Source organism: Ornithodoros turicata, chromosome 9, assembly GCF_037126465.1.
Source record: "Ornithodoros turicata isolate Travis chromosome 9, ASM3712646v1, whole genome shotgun sequence".
Taxonomy (NCBI): domain Eukaryota; kingdom Metazoa; phylum Arthropoda; class Arachnida; order Ixodida; family Argasidae; genus Ornithodoros; species Ornithodoros turicata.
The window spans coordinates 23646498-23666438 of NC_088209.1; the positions used below are offsets into that span (position 1 = coordinate 23646498).

Below are 19941 nucleotides of genomic sequence, written 5' to 3' on the forward strand. Positions count from 1 at the left end.
GTCATGATGACGTTTCTCGGGTAGAGGTTTATTGCACGCATACTGCAACAATTCACGGCAAGCCCTCCTGCTGTGACGGCAATATGTTTTCCCGAGTCACGTAACCGAACGTGACGTCACTGCACAAACCTCAATGACGCCTCAGTGAGGCAAAGCCTCGTGAGGTACCGAGCGTACCGACAATAACGAAGTGGGTACGGGGCGGGAGTCCCAGTTCGAGAGCCCCGCCTGTTCAGCTGAGCACAGTCTGACCTGGCTATAAGGTTCTTACATTGGCGTGGCGAACAAGAAGGCATGACCTCTGAACTGAACTAAACTCGAACAAAAACGACAAGTAAATGACGAACGATGATGTCATGCGGTGTTTCCCCACTTAGGTAGCGGGACCTGTCTTGAAGGATTAGCATGACACGCGCGCGAATTTATGCCAGCACAGGTGCTTATGGGTTCGTCCGGTAGGCCCGTGTCTGTCAGAAAAGTATCGATGATCCTAGCGCTGGTGTTCCGGGTATTGCGCAAAGATAGAAGAATCACAGTGAGTACCCTGAACGGTCTGGTGTCGATGATTTCTAGTTGTATATTTCATTTGTATGTATCAGTTGTATATATAGTTCATTTACACCCGAGGTGAACTGAAACAAGAAAGGAACTGTAGTAGTCATAGTCGTGCAGTTCATCGTGTGGCGAGCTGGAACATTGGAGAGCGCACTATGAACGTCCCGAAGTACCCGACCTTCCAAGTACTTGCAATGATTTCGAAACGCAAGAGAAAGGCAAAAGCGCGGTCCGGAGAAACCGTCTGGTCGAGGTGTGGGCTGAGTCAAAAGATGAAGGCCACTGGCTCGAGTTGTTTGCAATGACGGTCAGCCGCAGCAACCTGGTCCTGCGATCTCGATGTCAATTTCAATACCAACGATCAAATGTCCAGCACTGTCCGATAACAAGGCTGTCCGAGAGCGATCCACGATAGACGGTAAAGTTACACCCGTGAATGCTCAACACAATCCTACCTCGCGGAACCTCAGGACAAGGCTCGCGGGACCACTGGGTTCCGCGGAACCCCGGCTGAGAAACACTGCTCTACCCCATTACTCGTGATGGTGTGGGGAACGCAATAATAATAATAATGAGCACCTTCACAGCAAGGATCGAAGTCCTAGAGGTCAAAAGAGGTCAAACCAAAAGAGGTCAACCAAAAAAGTCAAAGGAGCATTGAGGGCAGAGCGTTGGTATAGGCAAGATTTTGATAAGATCGAGGGCATCATAACCACACATAAACGCCCCCCATTTTCGGAATTTATTTTTCCAAACACAAAAGCGTCATCGACAACGTGACATTGATACGAGGGAGGGGGGATAAGTTTATTGCTGAAAAAAAAAAAAAAAAGAAGAAAGGGAAAGGTTAGCCATACGAGTAATTGGAAGGTAACGGCGTGACTTCATTCGGCAGCCCGCGTGCTAACGATGGGTTAAGCAAATTTCTTCTTTTCTGTTGGATGACAAAAGTTTTCCGGAGCCAACGATGTCGAAAAGACCATCAATAGACACCTCCAACACTGGGAGAACACTAAAAGGCCAGAACCGTGTCTGACTGAAGCATTGTTCCTTGGACGGAGAGGAGAACGGGAAAGGGCACAGACTCGTTTTCGTGCGAGACTATGATTTAGCCGTCGGAGAGTTTCACCATTGCGAAAAGCCCGGGACGTACGCCTTTCCGGTAAGAACACAACGGCATAAGCGTTACAAAAAGCGTTGCATTCGGGATGATGGTTGGTTAGGCACGTGTTCATGCGGTGCAGTTTTGTTTAAGTGGGGCACTGGAATGCACAAATCTCTCCATGCGCAATGAAAGATGCCGTTACCTTGACACATTGTTCTCATTGTAGTTAGCCATTTTTGTTTTTCAAAGAGAAGGAGCCGTCTCTCGTAATGACTGCCTGCCTATTTTTACTTCTCGACTCAACACAACTCAATACACATAGCAGCCAAGAGCAACCCGAATGTGCGGCGATAGCTCTATCATGGAGGTTTTGCGACGTTGGCAGTGACAATGGCGAGCGTAGCAGACACAAAATGACGTCATCGCGCTTCGCTATAACGTCACAACGTCACCTGGTACAGATGCCATCACGCACATGATATCACACCACTTGCGGTTAGGGTTGCCATCCGGCCGGTTGGTTGCTCGTTCTGTCGGTTGGCAGGTACTGCTGCCGGCCTTGCAGCGAAACACGTAGAAGTGCTTTGGCTAGAACTTTGTAGTCGCAATTAAGTCAAAAGTGTTATGGGAGTGATACGCATTCGGGTCCTGCTTTCTTGACGCGTCCTTGCAGAGAATGACAATTACACCACTCTGCATTGTGGAGCAGGCGCGCCTCGTGGCAAGCACAGATTACATATACGAGTTGTATTGTTTCCTCCATGAGATGAGCTACAGAAGCCACAGCCATATACGTGTGTATTGTCATCAAGCAGGAGAACTGGTAGTCCCCTGTGCACTTTGTGTTGCCAACTGTAAGATGGGACAAGCGAAACCTTGTATTGTCCTCAAGCGGGAGAACCACAAGCATCCACTTGTATTGTCATCAAGCAGGAGAGCAAGAGAGCAAGCGTCCTGAAGGTGTATTGGCATCAAATGGAAGGCCGGCCACAAGGGCCGGCTTCCTGAAGCGTCGTTTTTCCGTCGTCCGCTTCCTGGAGCAAGCGTGTGTATTGGCATCGAGGCGGAAGACCAGTCACAAGGACTGGTCCTGAAGTGTGTGTATTGGCATCAAGCAGGAGAGCTACCTATGGAGGTAGTCCCCTTTGGACAGACACTAACTTTACGTTACAGTCCTACAAGCTAGATAACAACACTCTCTAGGAGAATTTGCTTTTCGTACTGACCATACCAAGAAAGCAATCCAAACACGGGAGAGCCGCTGCGGAGTGCAGTACGGTCCTAGCAAGCTGGCTAGAACATGATTTGCCACTCACCCTGAACGTGGCGGAAAAGACGAGTAGACGTCAGCCAGCGGCGAGAGCACTCCACCATACCATACAGTGCTTGCTCACGGACAATGTGGCTACGAAGCCCTGCCCTCACAGCCTGAAATACAGCTGCGTCTCCGAAGTCTGAGCCACCGAAAGCCAGCCGGCAACGACGGATCCAAATTTGAAAGTTGATCTCGGTAATTAATAAAGCCAATTGTTTACGCTGAACGCGCGGAACAGGCAACGGTTCCAGGAACTGTACGGTGGCCCAGGCGACAGTCGACAGCTGAAATATCTGGGTTACTCTGCGCCACAGCAAAAGAGGAACACGACAACGCCTGAAACAGTGCTCTGCGGCTTCACACAAGACGGGCAACCGTTAGAGCGAGAGATGTGAAAACGGTGTAGTCACTCACGAAGAGGAAGAACATCGTGGACCAACTTCCACTGAAGACTGGCGCGGCGGGCATCTAGCCATCCCGCAGTGATTCGACGCCAAGACAGCTTTGGCGACACCGAAGGAACTGGGGGACCAGACTCCAACTTCCGGATTGCTGTATAAAAATCGCTGACAGCCCATAACTGGATACCAGCGTCCGGAAGCTGGAGTCGCAAACGCCGTACAACATCAACACAGGCACTGTATTGATGAGGCAGGACTTCGGACCTAGGCCGAAACCTAGGGCTCTCAACGAACCACCTGGTAGCACATCCCAGAGAGTACTGCCCTAATGCGCACGCTTGGTGTTCGGGAGTGTGCAGTGCCATGAAATAAACGCGCGACTGAAGTGCAAGGCACTTGTCGAGCACCACCGGCAAGGCTAAACCGCCCCGGTCACGTGTACGTTGCAAGCGGGACCTCACGACCCATTCCACTGAACCGCTCCAGAGGAAACGGAACGCGTGCCTAGTGGTGGCAGTACGAATTAGTGGTGGTGGCGTGGCGACGACCCCTAGAAATCACAAGCGACTGTAATACCAGGCCACCAGCAGATGAGTGCGAAAAGTGATGGGCAAATCAACAAACTTGAGCTGCCGCAGGACAGCTGTGCAACGATTAAACACTCGTGGCCAATTTATGGTAGATATGCCAGTGCAATCAAAAGTCACACCAAGAATTTTGACTTCTGGCCTCACTCGAACACAAAAAGGAGCCCCGCAGGAAGGCTAGAGGTTCAAAAACAGTGCTGCACTTTTTCATCTATTCAGTCTTGCCCCTGAAACGGCTCCGTAATCCTCAAACGCCTTCAAAACAGACCCTAGGGAACACCCGCGAGAAACGATCACAGAGATGTCGTCCGCGAACGCAAAAACAGGTGGGGGGCATCCATTGGGCAGTGGCAATGTAACAGGAAGCGAGCACAGTCTCTCGAGTAGAGGGTTGATAGCAATGGCGTACAAGGCAGGAGAGAGAGAACATCCTTGACGGACCCCACAAGTTACATCAAAGGGGGACGACAGTCCGCCAGCGACAGAGACAACGCTTCTAGCGCCCCTATACAATGTTTTCGCATGCCTGACCCAAGCAGCGGCGAACCCATATGCCCTCAGCCGAGAGAACAGGTATGCGTGTGGCACACGATCAAATGCCTTGGACTGATCGAATGACGCCAACACAGCGGGGGCATGGTGACCACTGTTAATCCAGTGGATGGCATCACGAAAGCGATTCTATGAACGTCTGAGGACCTGCCGGGGACGGAACATGCTTGGCAAGGATGTAACACCTTCTCCAACAGAGGTGAAACGCGCAATAGAAGAGTTTTAGCTAAGATCTTATAATCGCTCGTCAGTAAAGTAATTGGACGATAAGCACCTGGGTCCAGTCGTATTGCCAAGCGTAAGCTTGCCCACATCTCAAAAATAAAGCGCCACCTGTAGCGCGCAAGGGCTCATGGGAACTACCTTTATATATATGTATTGGCATCATCGTGGAAGACCAGCCATATTGGCTGGCTCCCTTTAACGCAACAACTACCTGAGTCGTTCGCACGGAAACTGTTACATCAACGCAATGTGCAGAACAACAGAACGTCTCGAGGTTAACCCCACGATATCTTTGTCTGTTAGAATCGACGGTGTGTGGGACAGCACACACCCTACACTCTTAAAATAGATGTGGTGGTGGTGCTAATGAAAGGCCTCGCCGACTTCGGCTTCACAGATGTGTGCAACGTCACGACTGGGAAAATGTGCGTCCTGGGCAGACTTCTAGGGGGACTGTGCCAACATATGTCTGACAGCCTCTTAAAGGGGCTCTAAACAGCTCGACGGACATTTTCTAATTAGTATGCACTATGAAAGAACGTGGCTCACGATATACAAATATGAAATTCATTTGCTTCTAGCGAGCGTCTTCACCACGAAACAATGCCATTCAAAGAACATAATCCACGTGAGTCCCTCCTTCATCCTTGGAACGGGGTCGCGTCACCACGTTCCAACGTATACCAAGCGCGAGAGGTGGGGGAGATTTCGCTCTCCTAGCCAATGACGTGCCCCACTGAGACAAGCTGCAGCTCGCGAAAGAACCGGCTGCGGGTAAATCATCGCGGTGACCACGCGGAGCAATACAGCACTGAAAACATAGTGCGCACATGAAATGGAACATTGCGGGTTTTTGGTACCGTTTGATGTGGCTGCATTGGGATACACCAGTGGAAAAATGTTTAGAATTGACCTCACTTCCCAATATTACAACAAAATTAATGTATAGGCGTCCCGCATTTTGAATGGTTGATGGTGCTTGACGTCAAAATGACGTGTGGCTATTGTCCCCAGGGCATCGCGGAGGGGGGCATGAGCGCGAAAGAGTGCAGTGAATATTCGGTCGGTTTAGAGCTATTATTTACTTTTTTTCGACAAAGATTTTTGGAAAACATTCACCGTCGGCAACGTATCACTATGTATTAAAAAAAGTGCGCCTTGCCCAGTAAACCATTAATATCCCTACACTCTTAAAAATTAGGTGGTGGTAGTGGTGGCGGTGAAAGGGATCGCCGCTGTCGGCCTCACAGATGTGGGCAACATCACGACTGACGCCCTGGGGAATGTGCGCCCTGGGCCGACTTCTAAGGGAACGGCTCTTAAAAATTAACCCCTTCTTCTTCTTCTTCACTAACTGAGCGGGAGTTGGAACTTGGTGGCTGTCCAAAAGGCCGCCTGCAGCTGCTTTTCTGCAGCTCCATTTCTTGTGAGTTTCGCCAATATGGCAGTGACTATCATACGTGACACTCTGTAGTGAGCATCACATGTGCTGATGATGATGATGATTGAAAGAAAAAAATGGGGGTTGTAGCCTTCATCACGAGGGCCGGCTACCCCGATCACCTAAGGAAAGGAATGCCAGACACATCCACCCACACCCACTGGAGATGTCGCGAAGCGGTCATAGCCCGTCTAACAGCTCGCAAAGCTGGCAGTTGAGTGCTCGTTGGCCATGGGCCCAGCACCTTCTGAACTCCGAAGGGTCGATTGTCGACCCGGCCTAACGCGGCTACAAGTTTGTCACGACACTCAGAGTATCTTGGGCACATAACTATATGTTCGAGGTCTTCGATAGAGCCACAGACTGGACAATTAGGAGAGTCTGCCTTCCCAAGCCTGTACAGGAGTCTTGCACTGTATGGTACATTGAGCCGGAGCCTGTGAAACAATGACGTAAGCTGCCGTGACATGGATGTTGGGAGGACAAGGGCTAGTTCGGGGTCAACCCGGTGCAGAAGGGAAGATCCAGCCTCGCCACAAAACCATTGATCTTTTGACAGCTTATGGCTCAGAGACTTTAAAGCACTCTTGGCTTCCGCCTTCGTGAAGTAAACACTGCGGAATGTACTATTTCCATGTGCTTTCCCGGCGTTGTGATCGGCCGCATCATGTCCGGTGGTCCCACAGTGGCAAGGTATCCACCGGAAAATCACGTCATGGCCAGCGGTCACTGCTTTTTGGTGCGCTACTAGTATGTCATTAAGTACAGGAGCTGAGAGGTGGTGTGTACCCGGTGTCATAAGGGTCTGTAAAGCGGCTTTAGAATCACAAAAAAACAACCCATTTTCCCTGCGAAGGCGCGCACGAGATATCCTCTATGGCTAGGGGAAGAGCGTGTAGCTCTGCTGTTGTCGATGAAGTACGATGCGATAGTCGAGCACTGCGCGCAGTATTCGACGCTGGTACAACGAAGGCACAGGCGGATCCTGTAGATATTGTGGAGCCATCCGCATATACCGCCGTGTGATCATCAAGACGTTGGATCAGTTCCAAGCTCAGCTGTGCATGCTCCTGCATGCAATGAGGTGAGGACTTCTTCGACGAAAGGCCTGGAACTTCTGTATTGACTCTGAGAGGGACAACACCCCACCATGGCAAAGGCGATGCTGGAAGGCATCACATGTACTATTGTGTTTTGTTTACACTTGTTCTTTAGTAGCGGCTCGGTATGCCGCTATTCTTCAAGAATGCACACAATGCTTTCATGGCCTTGTCTTGTTGTTGACGACTGGACCAAGGTCCAAGAATCTTGTAGAAGCTGAATGGACGGTTGTCAAGCTTTTTCTCGTGTCGTTTGAAGTTTTCTTCTATGTTTCTCAAACACTGGGCAATGCATTATGACGTGGTTCGTATCTCTAGGGACGTTGCAAGTTCTGCAGAGTGGGGAGTTTGCTAGCTTCATTTTGTGAAGGGTTTTTCTTGTATATAATTGTCCCAGTCGGGTCCAATGCAATGCGATCCGCCGTTTTGGACATTTTGCATAATATGTGTCCAAAAGAAGCGTACTCCTCCTGTTTTCGAATAGTCAGGAGACATAACGATGAATGACGGGTTTTGACGGCTGGTCACCGGTGGCGTGTTGTATCTTGTTCCGTTACGGTGCGAAACATAGGAAACACGATAAGCCTCAGCCGGTGTTTCTTTCTCTTTTTTTTTCTTTTTCTTCTTTTTTGTCTCTCGCTCTGTTCTGGTTTCCCTCCACCTTCTCATGTGTACCGCTGTTGCACCTTCGCTACGGCTGTGCATGACGCGGCATCTCAAAATAGCGGGCTTCTTGTTGCCTTCGACGGGTGCACCTCCAAGGTCGAAGCCTTGCCAAAAGAGCCGTCACAGTCCATACGTGGGTGTTCACGGTCAACGACCACCCGGGGTTCCTGTCGCACCATGGCAGACTGCACATGTTTTGGAGAGAAAGGTCTTCCTGTATACGGTCTCTCAAAACGGAACTCCATTGCATAACGTGCTCCTATAAGCCGGCCATCATAACGGACGACATCGTTCTCTCCCCAGCTTTTGTCCAACACAAGAAGCGACCGCCTTCTTGTGACGCCTATGCAGGCGCGTTAATTGTCACAAAAAGGGTGTACGCCCCGCGCTTCCAACAAACCAGAAGTGATGACGGTGCCACTCTCTGCAACCGGTTGTTCTTCGGCGTTTTCAGATTCCTCAGATTCTGCCCAACTGATAAAATATTTGAAACAAAATTTGAATATTTGAAATACATAAAATATTTCGTTAAAAAGAAAACGTATTTCTATAACCCGAATGATCTTTCAAATTTGGCTGTTTCACGATTTTGTACTGTGGTGGGTCTTTCTTGCGCAACTTTTACCGAAAGCATGACCTCGACTGCCGGATCCTCTGGTAAATCCTTCTTTTGGGCTTCTGTCTGTTTGCTGCAGCAGTGATGAATGCAAAATATTTGCTTTAGGAAAGACAGCATAGAACAGACTCTCAATGGACCTGAGAGAACAGCCGTGATTTACTTTTAACAAGAGCGTCGAACCGAACCGGAACCGAAACCAAAACCAAACACCAGATATAACCGTTTTCTGAGCTGAACCTGAACCGGAGCTGAACCGTAATTACTAGCGCCGTCTTGGAGCTGAACCGAACCGATCTAAAAACTTCGGTTACCGGTTCGGGATACCGGTCCGGTTCGGGTTGGTGGGTGCTGCCTGTTATCTATCCCATCGTCTGGTGGCGACATCCGTTTTATGTGACATAATACTCGAGGTCTCGCGGTCCATTCGGTAGCGCGGGACATACAAGGCCAAGGGTGAAGGAAGTTGACCTCTCGCCGCCGCTTGTAGAAGAAACATCTTTTGTCATTGCTGCCTTCGAAAGTTTGCAGTGCATTGTAACAGCATCATGTGGAACATTAAAAACGTAGCCAAAGGACCACTATGTTCAATAAGGCTGCACTGCACTGCTGCTGCAAGTGTGCCGCGACTCGTCTGTCACAGCAGTTCAGTCCCTCCATTTGCAACTTGGAAGTGCCCCGGCACGGACAGCGGCGGCTGCGGTTTGGCGTACTTCTATAGTTTCGATTTTAGAGGTGTAGACGCTGGCCGAAGTTGTGCCAGTCTGTCAGAACGCAGATGCAAAGAAGGCGAAAGGAAGCACACGGAGGTGAATGCAAGCTTCGGTGAGTGAAATCCCTCCAACCATATATACGTACGTATATATTAGTGCATCAACCTAGTGACGCCCAGAAGGCAAGTCTTGAGACTTCAATGGGGCGTTGGAAGTTCATTTGAAGCAATAGTGTCTAGTTCATTTGCCATATGAAGTTGCTACAAAAAAGATACGTTCCACTTCCAGATAACGTGTTACCGCTATAATCTAGGCATATCGTTTGATTTATTATTATTATTTTCTTTTTTTTCAACTTACATCATCCTGGGGTGGGCGTTGGGGTAGCCTGGGGTGGGCGTGGGGGTGACGGGGGTGTTCGAGCGGTCTGCCTGCCTAGATTGGCGGCGCGTTGCTCAGGGAAGGAATGAAAGGGGGGTCCTGTTGGTCGAAAACAGAAATAAATGCATAAAAAACGTAACTAAGAGATCTTGTATCATTTTTGGTGGCTACATATAATTTTGTAGCATTTTAGAACCTCGAACCGGTTCCGAACCGGTTTACAGCCACTGGGCCGGTTAATCCAGCCGATATATGTGAACTCCTGAGCTGAACCAGAACCGAACCTTATTTATGGCCGAACTCGAACCCGAAACAAACCGAAAAACGTTTCGGTTCGATGCTCTGCAACGAATGGCAATATTTCCTGGTCCATCAGAGTTCCACCTTCTCATTTTGATATGTATATTGATCGACATAGTTGATAGCAACACTTAAACGAACAAAATGAATAATATCATAGCCCGAGACAGCGGTACTCTGCCTTCTTAAATCGTAATTGCATTTTTGTCCCGTCATCCTTGTTTTAAAAAAGCCACGTTGAATGAGGCTCAAGCGCACGGTGTGTGTGGGGAAAATCAGCAGTGATGACACCGCGCGCATGCTGAAGGTCAAATTATTGCACAGAATGATAGAGTTATCGTTCCTGATTTGTCGATAGTTTGGGGCGCACGCCTTTTTGTGACAGTGAACAGAACCGCATAAGTGTCGCAAATTGAAGGTGTACGCCTAACGTTTTCGTGTACGTGTGTTCGCCTACGTGTGGCACTTATGAACTGTATAATGCCACAAAAATGGCGTACGCCCCCCGTTTTCAGCAAACCAGAGGAAAGAACGGTCAACGGCGTCACTCGGGATGACGGTTGGCTAAGAGCGTGCTATGTGGTGAAGTTCTGTTTCTTGAACGCAGAGAAAGCTCCACATCCCTTACGCATTCACGTGACGTAATGACCGCCGGATAAACACGTGACGTGTTTCCACGTGCGTGCTTCGATCCCCTTCTCCACCCACTACATGAGTCTGCATGTATACTCCACCCATGGGTGATAGACAGGGATATTTACTGTCGACGAGGGTGGCGTGACGCGTTCGTTTATTTTTACTAGCATTGGAACGTATGGCTATGGATGAAAGCTCCAGACGATCGCATCGATCGGGAGGAGGGCGAGTACCTGGAGCCACACACGCCACGAAGGCAACAGAATCTCACGCATCTCGGCTGGACGAAACAGGATGGTGATTTATAGTTGAGCTTGAATATAGAATATTTTTTGCTACTTCAGAAGTCATTCAGGGCGATTTTATTTTTTTATAAAAGCTTCATACAATCAATACACTTTTAAAACAGAACTTCGCCGCATAACACGCTAAAGGCCGCCGCTGCGTAGACAGCTGCAGATTCTTCGAATGCGCGCGGGCGTATGCCCGTCTGCGGCACTTACCATAACTGCATAAGTGTCACAAAAAGGCGTGCGCCTACCGTTTTCAACTAATCAGTGATGGAGACTCCAACGATGCCATTCGGGATGATGGTGTGTTTGTGCTATGTGACATTGAAAACGAGAGGCGTACGCCCCTCAGTGACACCTCCGCAGCTATGTTAAGAGTCACAAAAAGGTGTGATAAAGGTATCATTCTGCACTCTAAAAACAGAACCTCACCACTTAGCACAGGAAGGCCAACTATTGCACATAATGATACCATTATTATACCCGATTCACAGGTTTATTTCGTTCCTTTTTTTTAATAGCAAGCTGGCATGTTGCCTGGCTAACCTTACCCCTTTTTCTTTCCTTTCTCTTTTTTGTTTCTCCAAATAGATCACCCCCCCCCCCCCGATTTGTGGAAAGCGCGGGCCGTATGCCTTTTTGGGACTATTGACATAACCGCAGAAGTGTCCCAAAAAGGCGTACGCCTCTCGTTTCCAATCAGGGGGCAGAACGATGTCATTCGGGATAGTGGTCGGCTAAGGGCGTGATATGTGGTGACGTTCTGTGTTTAGACTGCGGACGCATCCGCAGCATCATTGCCCTCATCGCCGTGGTAAAAAATAAATAAATAAATACAACCATCAGGAAAATGGGATGTTTTTGCCGACTCCAGTAGCAAAAATAATTCGCCGCAAATACGCTTCTCTCGCCGAGGCTCTTTCAACCAACACGTCCCCACACATGACATCCACACTTCACGACATCGCTTGCCATTTGGAGATGACGTCAAAGTGACTCCATTGTTGCCTTCCTGTCGAAAGAACAAAGCATAATAACGCCACGTGACTTCCGGGTCGAGCCCCGCTAAATTTGGGCACGGTCCATCCCTTCGCTCCGGCGTCGGTCTCTCTCCTCACTCCCACCCTCTGTTGCTCGTTATGCACTGGCAGTGACTCCTGCAGTCGTTGTTGGCCGTACCCTGCCTGGTTCCCTGTTGTAGAAACGCGGTGCATTGCAACCTGTGTGGGATCCTTTACTGCATGCTGTGTAAGCCCCGGATATGCGCGTAACTGTGGACTTCGTGATTGGATAAGCAGGATTCGCGATGTCGCTTGCAGGGACCTATAGGAATATGGGCCCGACCTTTAAGGCCAAGGCATCGAATGCCGGTGAGTGAATTTTCGATAGTGCCGTTTGAATGTGCAGTGATGTTGCATGTTTCCACCGCGCCGGATCCTTTTGTGCTATACAGGCGTATTTTCCGCAGTACACTTACGCCCGCCTTGTCCTGTTCACGATACTTGACATGTTTTCCGACATGTCAAGGTCCTGCTGGATATTCCTGGATATTCCGGTTGCACTGGATGGTCCCGCATATTCCATCCAGCTGTGTAAGCTTCCGACCGCACGTGCTTATACATATACTCTTAGCTCCCTTGTTTATACCATTTCCCGGATCACGTGTTTAATGTGGATATTCACGTGCTTAACGTGACAGGGATACTAACATGGCATAGGGATAAAAACTCTTGTGTGATGTCGTCGATGAATAGCGGTACAATCACGCCTTACACTTACACGTTACGCTACACGTTACATATTATGTACACCATGTAAGCACGCTGCAATTACCTACATGTAATATCATGTATAGTCTTAGTACCTGTCACATATATACATGTATGTATGTGAGAGAGTTAACAAGTTGGACTATACGGCGAAAGTTTTAGGGGAAAGTGAAGGATTAGGAATTTATATAAGCATGTTGAGCACGAAGTGTAAGTATTTTGTGCTCTGAATCTGTTGTTGAAAGCTTCACCTTCTTGAGGTATCAAATGGAGTTTACCGCATGTCTGTGGGTATATATACAGCATGTGTACATTTTTACGTCTCTGTATGGTATTGCCAACACGCCAGTACAAGACATGCTTAGGACAAAAAAAAAAACGTAGGACAAACTTTGTGGTTCGGCGTTGCAACAGGAGAGTAATTAAAAACGAGAAGCAATATATGAAATGACGATGAATGAAGAAAGTGTATAAATTGCAATTGAGCGTTGTGAATGTAGGCTATGGTAAACTGACAAGACGTCGGAGCAAGTCTAGGTCGTGTATTCAGGCAATATAAAAAGCGCACAACGAACACAACTTGTATATATTTCAAGAAAGAAGCGGGTTTCATGTTACATGGTGATCATGGAGAGAAGAACTTTACACACCCGCAGGATCAGACCTGCGGAAGCCCCCCACTAGAAGTTCCAGATCTGTCAACCAAGGGCGCAGAAAGGTATAGAAACACCGATAACCCCGCGTTATGTGTACATGTTCAGAGTTTCGAATATTGAATTTAACCCGAAATTCCCTGGTTATATACTTGGCCGCATAAATAGATCTCTTACCTTGTTTGCTTGTTTGTTTGCTTTCTTTCCTTCTTTTCCCCCCATTTTCTTTTTCCTTCCTTTTCTTTTTTGTTTTACCTCTTTCTCTTTCCTTTTCTTTTTCGTTTTCCCTCTTTTTTTCCTTTTTTCTTTACTCTTTCCTTCCTTTTTTTTTCGTTTCCCCCTTTTTTTTTCGGAATAGCCAACCGGCTCTTTCCCTGGCTAACCTTTCCTTTCTTTTTTTCTTAATAAACATTTACCCCCCCCCCCTCCTTTCTTGCTGGAGCAGCGCGCTCTCAAAACAGAACCTCACTGCACAACACCGGGATCATGGTTTGCTGTACACTCTTAAGAACGAACTTCGCCACATTGCACACTCCTAGCCAACCATCGTCTCGAGTGGCACCGTTCTTTCCTCTGATTTGCGGTAAACGGGCATGCAAGTCTAGGAGCAACTCCGATTCGCGATTTTCCCGACACTAGATGGCGTCACGCTCGCCGTGCCTTATCACGCCGTGTAAAATGTCATTCACGTTGCAGTTATGCACCTGACGAGATTTCAGCATGTTCCCCGTATTACTTGCCGTATTACTTGCCTGTGATACACACAATTTAGAAACACAGCACAATGTTCTCGATGGTGTGAAAGCTCTTTTCACATTTTTGGACACCATAGGTCTTCGAACCTGATTGTGAAGGGGCTCATTCCCCAACGACACCGAATATCCTCTGGATGTACGTACAATGTCCGAACGGACTCGCACGTCCGATGGATATCTGAGGGATATCCATCGGACGTACGAATGTGTTAGGACATTATGCGTACATCCAGAGGATATTCGGTGTTGTTGGGGTTATTTCATTCCCCACATCACCATCAGCAATGGGGTAGAGTATCGTCCCTGGCGATGAAACTCCACATTCATCATCTTCAAAATAAAGTTGTTGTTGTCGTTTCTCGATGGTGCGTGCTGGTTCCTTTGTACGACAGCCGTCACGCGAATGCGGACTGTAAAGCGTTCCGACATCTGAGACCGACCATTATATGCCGTGTTGAGCCTCATAATGACATAGCCACATGACTCGATCTAATCATTAATGGCTCCGATGCTAATGAACAACGCGGGCAGTGAATGCAAGCAAACATGTCTCTCTCAGACGAGCCCTTCACATTAGGCGCAAACGTAATACAATCTGCACCAGACGGAACATCAGTTGGAACATGCTCGATTACCATAATCGCTGTCCACTGCATTACTGTGGAACCTCGCTAGGTCTGCTCGCAAAGTCATTATGCCTCAACCACGATGTGAGTTATCGGGTTCAGTGTAACAGAGGGAAAAGGATATCCCTTAAAGATACGGACAAGCATTATGTAGGAGCATTTGAACGTCTATTACATGGGTACCGCTCGTACGTAAAATGTTTGCGATAAACGCAGTAGCACACATGAGAATGAAAAAGACTACGGCTTGTGGGAATACGAAGCGAATAGCTGTTCAGCCGACCCGAATACACATATATACATAACTTGTACCGCTAGAATGCGGTTAATATTACAGACCACCATTTGGCGGGGTTGATATGATGATGGCATATCCACATGTATACGCAATACACAATATATGGATCAGAATATGAAGTAGCGCTTTCATGTCCTCTCTTGTGCCGTTCTCGGCATTGCGTGCGGTTTCTGACCTATTCGAATATATTCGGTTTGAAAGAAACATCGATTCGATTCCGAATTCGAATCGAACGCACAATTATTCGTTTCCGTATTCGCAAACTTCGAATATCGTAGTTTACACGAGCTTAGTATTTTGTAATTTACTTATATTGAATTCACTACTAGCTTTTCGAATGTCTTTCCTAGTCAATAAAATAAAGCGATATCGGTCAATTTATATTATGTGGTTTGATTAGGTGTGCCGAGGCGATGTCTGAAACGCTTCCCTGTGCGATTTTTTTTTCTTTTTCTTTCTTTTTTTTTTTCTTTTTTGTTATGTGAAAGAACGTGAACTTCACCTCCTAGCACACTCCTAGCTAACCGTCATCTCGAATGATATCGTTATCTGATCAGATTTGTTGAAAGCGGGAGTCGTACGCCTTTTTTTGTGACAATTATGAACAGCATAAGTGTCACAAAAAGGCGTACCGCCTCCCCTTTTCAACAAATCAGGGCAGATAACGACATCATCCGAAATGATGGTTCGCTAAGAGCGTGCTATGCGGTGAAGTTCATTTTTAAGAGTGTAGGAGCGCGTTCTCTCCTCAGTTTAGTTGAAAACGGGAGGCGTACGCTTTTTGTGACGCTTGTGCAGTGATGTTAAGTGCCACAGAGGGGCGTACGCCCCGCGTTCTCCAGAAATCAAGAGTGGTAACGGTATATCATTCAATGCAATGGTAGGCCTTCAGCGTGAAGTTCTGTATGAGCGTGCAGTCAGCACTCGGAATGACATATCCTTCTCTCGTCTGTACTGATTGTTGACAACGGGAAGCGTGTACTGAACTTCACCGCATAGCACGCTCCTAGCCAACCATCATCTCGAATGATATCGTTATCTGCCCTGATTTGTTGGAAACTGGAGGCGTACTCCTTTTTTGTGACAGTTATGAACAGCATAAGTGTCACAAAAAGGCGTACGCCTCCCGTTTTCAACAACTCAGGACAGATAACGATATCATTCGAGACGATGGTTGGCTAGGAGCGTGCTATGAGGTGAAGTTCATTTGTAAGAGTGTAGGGTTATCGACTCTGATTCAAAGAGGCAGGGGCCGTGCGCCTTTTTGTGTCAGTTTCGATACATGAGAATTGCCACAAAAAGGCGTACGCCTCTCTTTTGCTTTGAATCAGAAGTGCTAACCCTATCATTCGTGGCAATGGTTGGCGTATAGAGCGTGCTATGCGATGATATTCAGTTTATAAAGTGGACATCTTTTTGTGACACTTTCTTTCGCAAAGTGTTACAAAAAGTGACGTAATAACGCAAATCGGGATAATGGGCGGAAATCTTTGGAAAGCTGGTTGGCCTTGCGTGTATTATGCGCCGAACTGCAGCGAGTCGCCTGACATCTGTAAATAGCCGAACTCATCGCTATGTCTGTAACGCGTATGGCGATATATGAAACAGCAATCACCATATGCTATCTTATCGCAACTCATCATAAAGTTGTTTTCTAACTGTTTTCTCTCTCTCTCTTTTTTTTTTTTTTCGAATAAACAAATACCCCCCCCCCCGCCCCCTATAAAGTTGTTGTCGTCGTCTTTGGAATGTGCGCGGCGTTTGTGTTTTGTGTACTCATACAGTGAAATATCATTATCACGAAGTCGACTGGACCGAGGGAGAATTCGATATATTGCGGCAATTCGATAGGAGCGCAAGTGCCACAGAAACAGTAACAGCAGCATCAGAAGCGTGCGGAAACGCGACAGGAGCCGTAGAAAGATTATTCGAGCAAGCAAACAAACCTTGATAGTAAGCACCTTGGCAGCCTTTTTACTCAAGAGTAACAGAAAAAAACAAAAAGGCGCCGCTGTGCCTGTTGTACGGCTTTCACCAGCTAGCAGTACATAGTTCGGGTGATCCCGTTCGACACCGGCATGCATTTCGGCCGGGACAGCGTGAAGCTTCCAATAAAGCGATTTCGTTATATCGAGGATATACCGTACTTTATAGTTCGGCTTCGAAGTGTCATCCTTCAGCCTCATTGGATAGCCCCGCATAAATATCGTGCATTGCGCCGAGCACAGACGGTCTTGGAATTCCTGCCTTATCGCTGCACATTCTATCAAAACACGAAGCGATGTGGCTTGTTCTGGAACGCGTTGGTAACCATGCGTGATTGAGAGGAAGTGACACATAGACATCTGAGAAACGCACTTTTAAGCGCGTGCAACATCAAGGGGAACTCCTCCGTTATGTAAGGAGCCAGCAGACTGGTTCTGGCTGCAGTCCAGGCCGAAACCGGAGATCGACCGCGGGCCACCTTCCAAAAAGGCGCCACTGTCGTCCCCGAGCTCGCACCTGCTGTACCTCTTCATATCGAGTTCCCAACGCCGAACACTTCAAAATGAGAGACTCCCTGTCATTGTTCTTTTTTCAGGCAGGACGAGGGCTTCACGCGTACGGGTCAAGGCAAGTTAAAATTACGCGCAAATCGTAAGGAGAAGTGTGCAGAGCACAGTGAACCCTGGGCACTAAAAAAAATTAATAAATTATGCGCAAATATTAGCGAGTTTTAGTACATCGGCAGAACTCTTACACTCTTAGAAATGCTCTTCACCACATAGCACGCTCCTAGCCAACCACCATCCCGAATGGCAACGTTCTCGCCCCTGACTCGTCCTCCAACGCCACTTGCGACAACTTGGCTACCCTAACGTCTCTTTGGCCACCCTGCTCGGCCCGGTCCTGCACAACCAGGGGGCAGTTACGACTGCCCTCTTGAGCTTTCTCCGTGCAACCGGTCTCTCGACCAGCCTCTAAGGCCCTTTTGTGTATCTGTCTGTGTGTATGTGTGTGTGTATTCCGTTTTCTTTCCTTTTTTCGTTTCTTTCTTTTTTTCGTTTCTTCTTTTTTTTTCGTTTCTTTCCTTTTTTTTCCTTTTTTCGTTCTCTTTCCTCTTTTTCGTTTCTTTCCCTTTTCTTTTCGTTTCTTTCTTTTTTCTTTTCTTTCTTTTTTTTCGTTTTCTCTCTATTTTTTCGTTTTCTTTCCTTTATTTCGTTTTCTCCCTTTTTTTTCGCTTTCTTTCTTTCGTTTTTTTTTTCGTTTTCTTTCTCGCCGCCTTCTTTCCTTTTTTCGTTTTCTTCCTATCTTTTCGTCCCCTTTCCTTTTCCGTTCCTCTTTACGAAAGGAATAGCAAGTCGGCCTTTGCCTGACTAACCTTTCCTTGTTTTTTTTTTCTCAATAAACATATCCCCCCCCCCCCCCGATTTGTTGAAAACGGGAGGAGGAGCCTATTCTGTGCCGTGAATATAATGGCACAAAATAGGATCCGCCTCCCGTTTTCAACAAATCAGGGGCGAGAACGTTGTCATTCGGGATGATAATTGGCTACACTCTTAAAAATGAACTTCACCGCACAGCACGCTCCTAGCAAACCATCATCTCAAATGATATCGTTATCTGCCCTGATTTGTTGGAAACGGAAGGCGTACGCCTTTTCTGTGACAATTATGAACAGCATAAGTGTCACAAAAAAGGCGTACGCCTCCGGTTTTCAACAAATCAGGGCTGATAACGATATCATTCGAGATGATGGTTTGCTAGGAGCGTGCTATGCGATGAAGTTCATTTTTAAGAGTGTAGGAGCGTGCTATGTGGTGAAGTTCATTTTTAAGAGTGTAACTGCAGCAGTGTCATAAAAATGCGTACTCCTTCCCTTTTCCAACAAATCTCGAAAGAGAACGATGTTGATAAGTTGTTCTGGTTGTCCCGACGTATGCACATGAAACTTCCAGTGTGATTTCTCTGTGTTCGAACAAATAGGCCCGATAGACAAAACAAATGAACGATCTTTTAGTGTGCGCTTATAACATCACAAGTATTTGTAGTCAAGGAAATAATTTACGCGTCATTTACAAATAATTTACGAATTACAATTTCATCTGCATGTGTTGTACCATATTGCTGTAAATACGAGCGGAAAAAGCGGAACGAAGCGAGTGAATATGTTCCCCTGCACAATATGTCCTGAAACTGCTGATAACTTTACGACAGATACTGTAAGAAAGCATACCAAAAAGAAAGAAAAAAAAAACATAAACATAGTGTTGATGAAATAGCCTCTAGGCAGGCGAGCTAGTGAAGGAGCTTCTTATTAATAGAAGTCTGAAGGAGGGAACAGAGGGAACACGGGGCTCGTGCATGTGAGAAATAATGAACACGGACGAACAACTGCAATGAGTAATACACTTTTTTTTTTAAAAAGTTGTATTTAACTCCTTTGTGGGGAGTACACCCTTGCCACATATTGGAGTGTACACTCCCTTTGGAGTCTAGTATGAAGTTAACGGGTTTTCTTCCTCACTGAAGGGAGTGAGGAGACTCCGTTTTGAGAGTAATTGTACACTCAAAAAGGGACTGATATGTGTGGCAAGGGTTACTTCCAAAAAGGAGTTAAAATATACACTTTTTTTTAAAGAGTGTATTATAGTCAGACGGTAGCGGAACGTCTGTAACTTCGCCTGTAGCCCAACCATCATTTCGAACGATATCGTTCTCTGCCCTAATTTTGTTGAAAGTAGAAGGCGTACACCTTTTTGTGACAATTATGCAGCTCATCATTGTCACAAAGAAGGCGTATACGCCACCTGTTTTCAACAAATCAGTGCAGAGAACGATGTCATTCGAAATTATAGTTGGGCTACAGGCGAAGTTACGGCCGTTCCGCTAACGGCCCTACGTTTGCCTCTGACTGGAGTATGATAAGATACGTGCCTGAAAAGTCGACATCTAAAGCGAAGTGAATTCCATTCAT

The 19941-nt window shown here is 47.1% G+C and overlaps 1 protein-coding gene across 6 annotated transcripts in view; it reads left to right on the plus strand.

Moving 5' to 3' along the window:
• The window catches only part of LOC135368403 (vinexin-like), a 65052-nt gene that overhangs the window by 16739 nt on the left and 28372 nt on the right, over positions 1-19941 (plus strand). For 4 of the 6 annotated variants that reach the window (XM_064601628.1, XM_064601624.1, XM_064601627.1 and 1 more), the window contains exon 5: positions 12203-12253. The exons of 1 other annotated variant lie outside the window; for it this stretch is intronic. In XM_064601628.1, the coding sequence (XP_064457698.1) occupies positions 12203-12253 (51 nt within the window). Of the gene's footprint in view, positions 1-9247; positions 9389-12202; positions 12254-19941 lie in introns of those variants that run through there. One more of the 6 variants, XM_064601631.1, reaches the window with a different exon arrangement.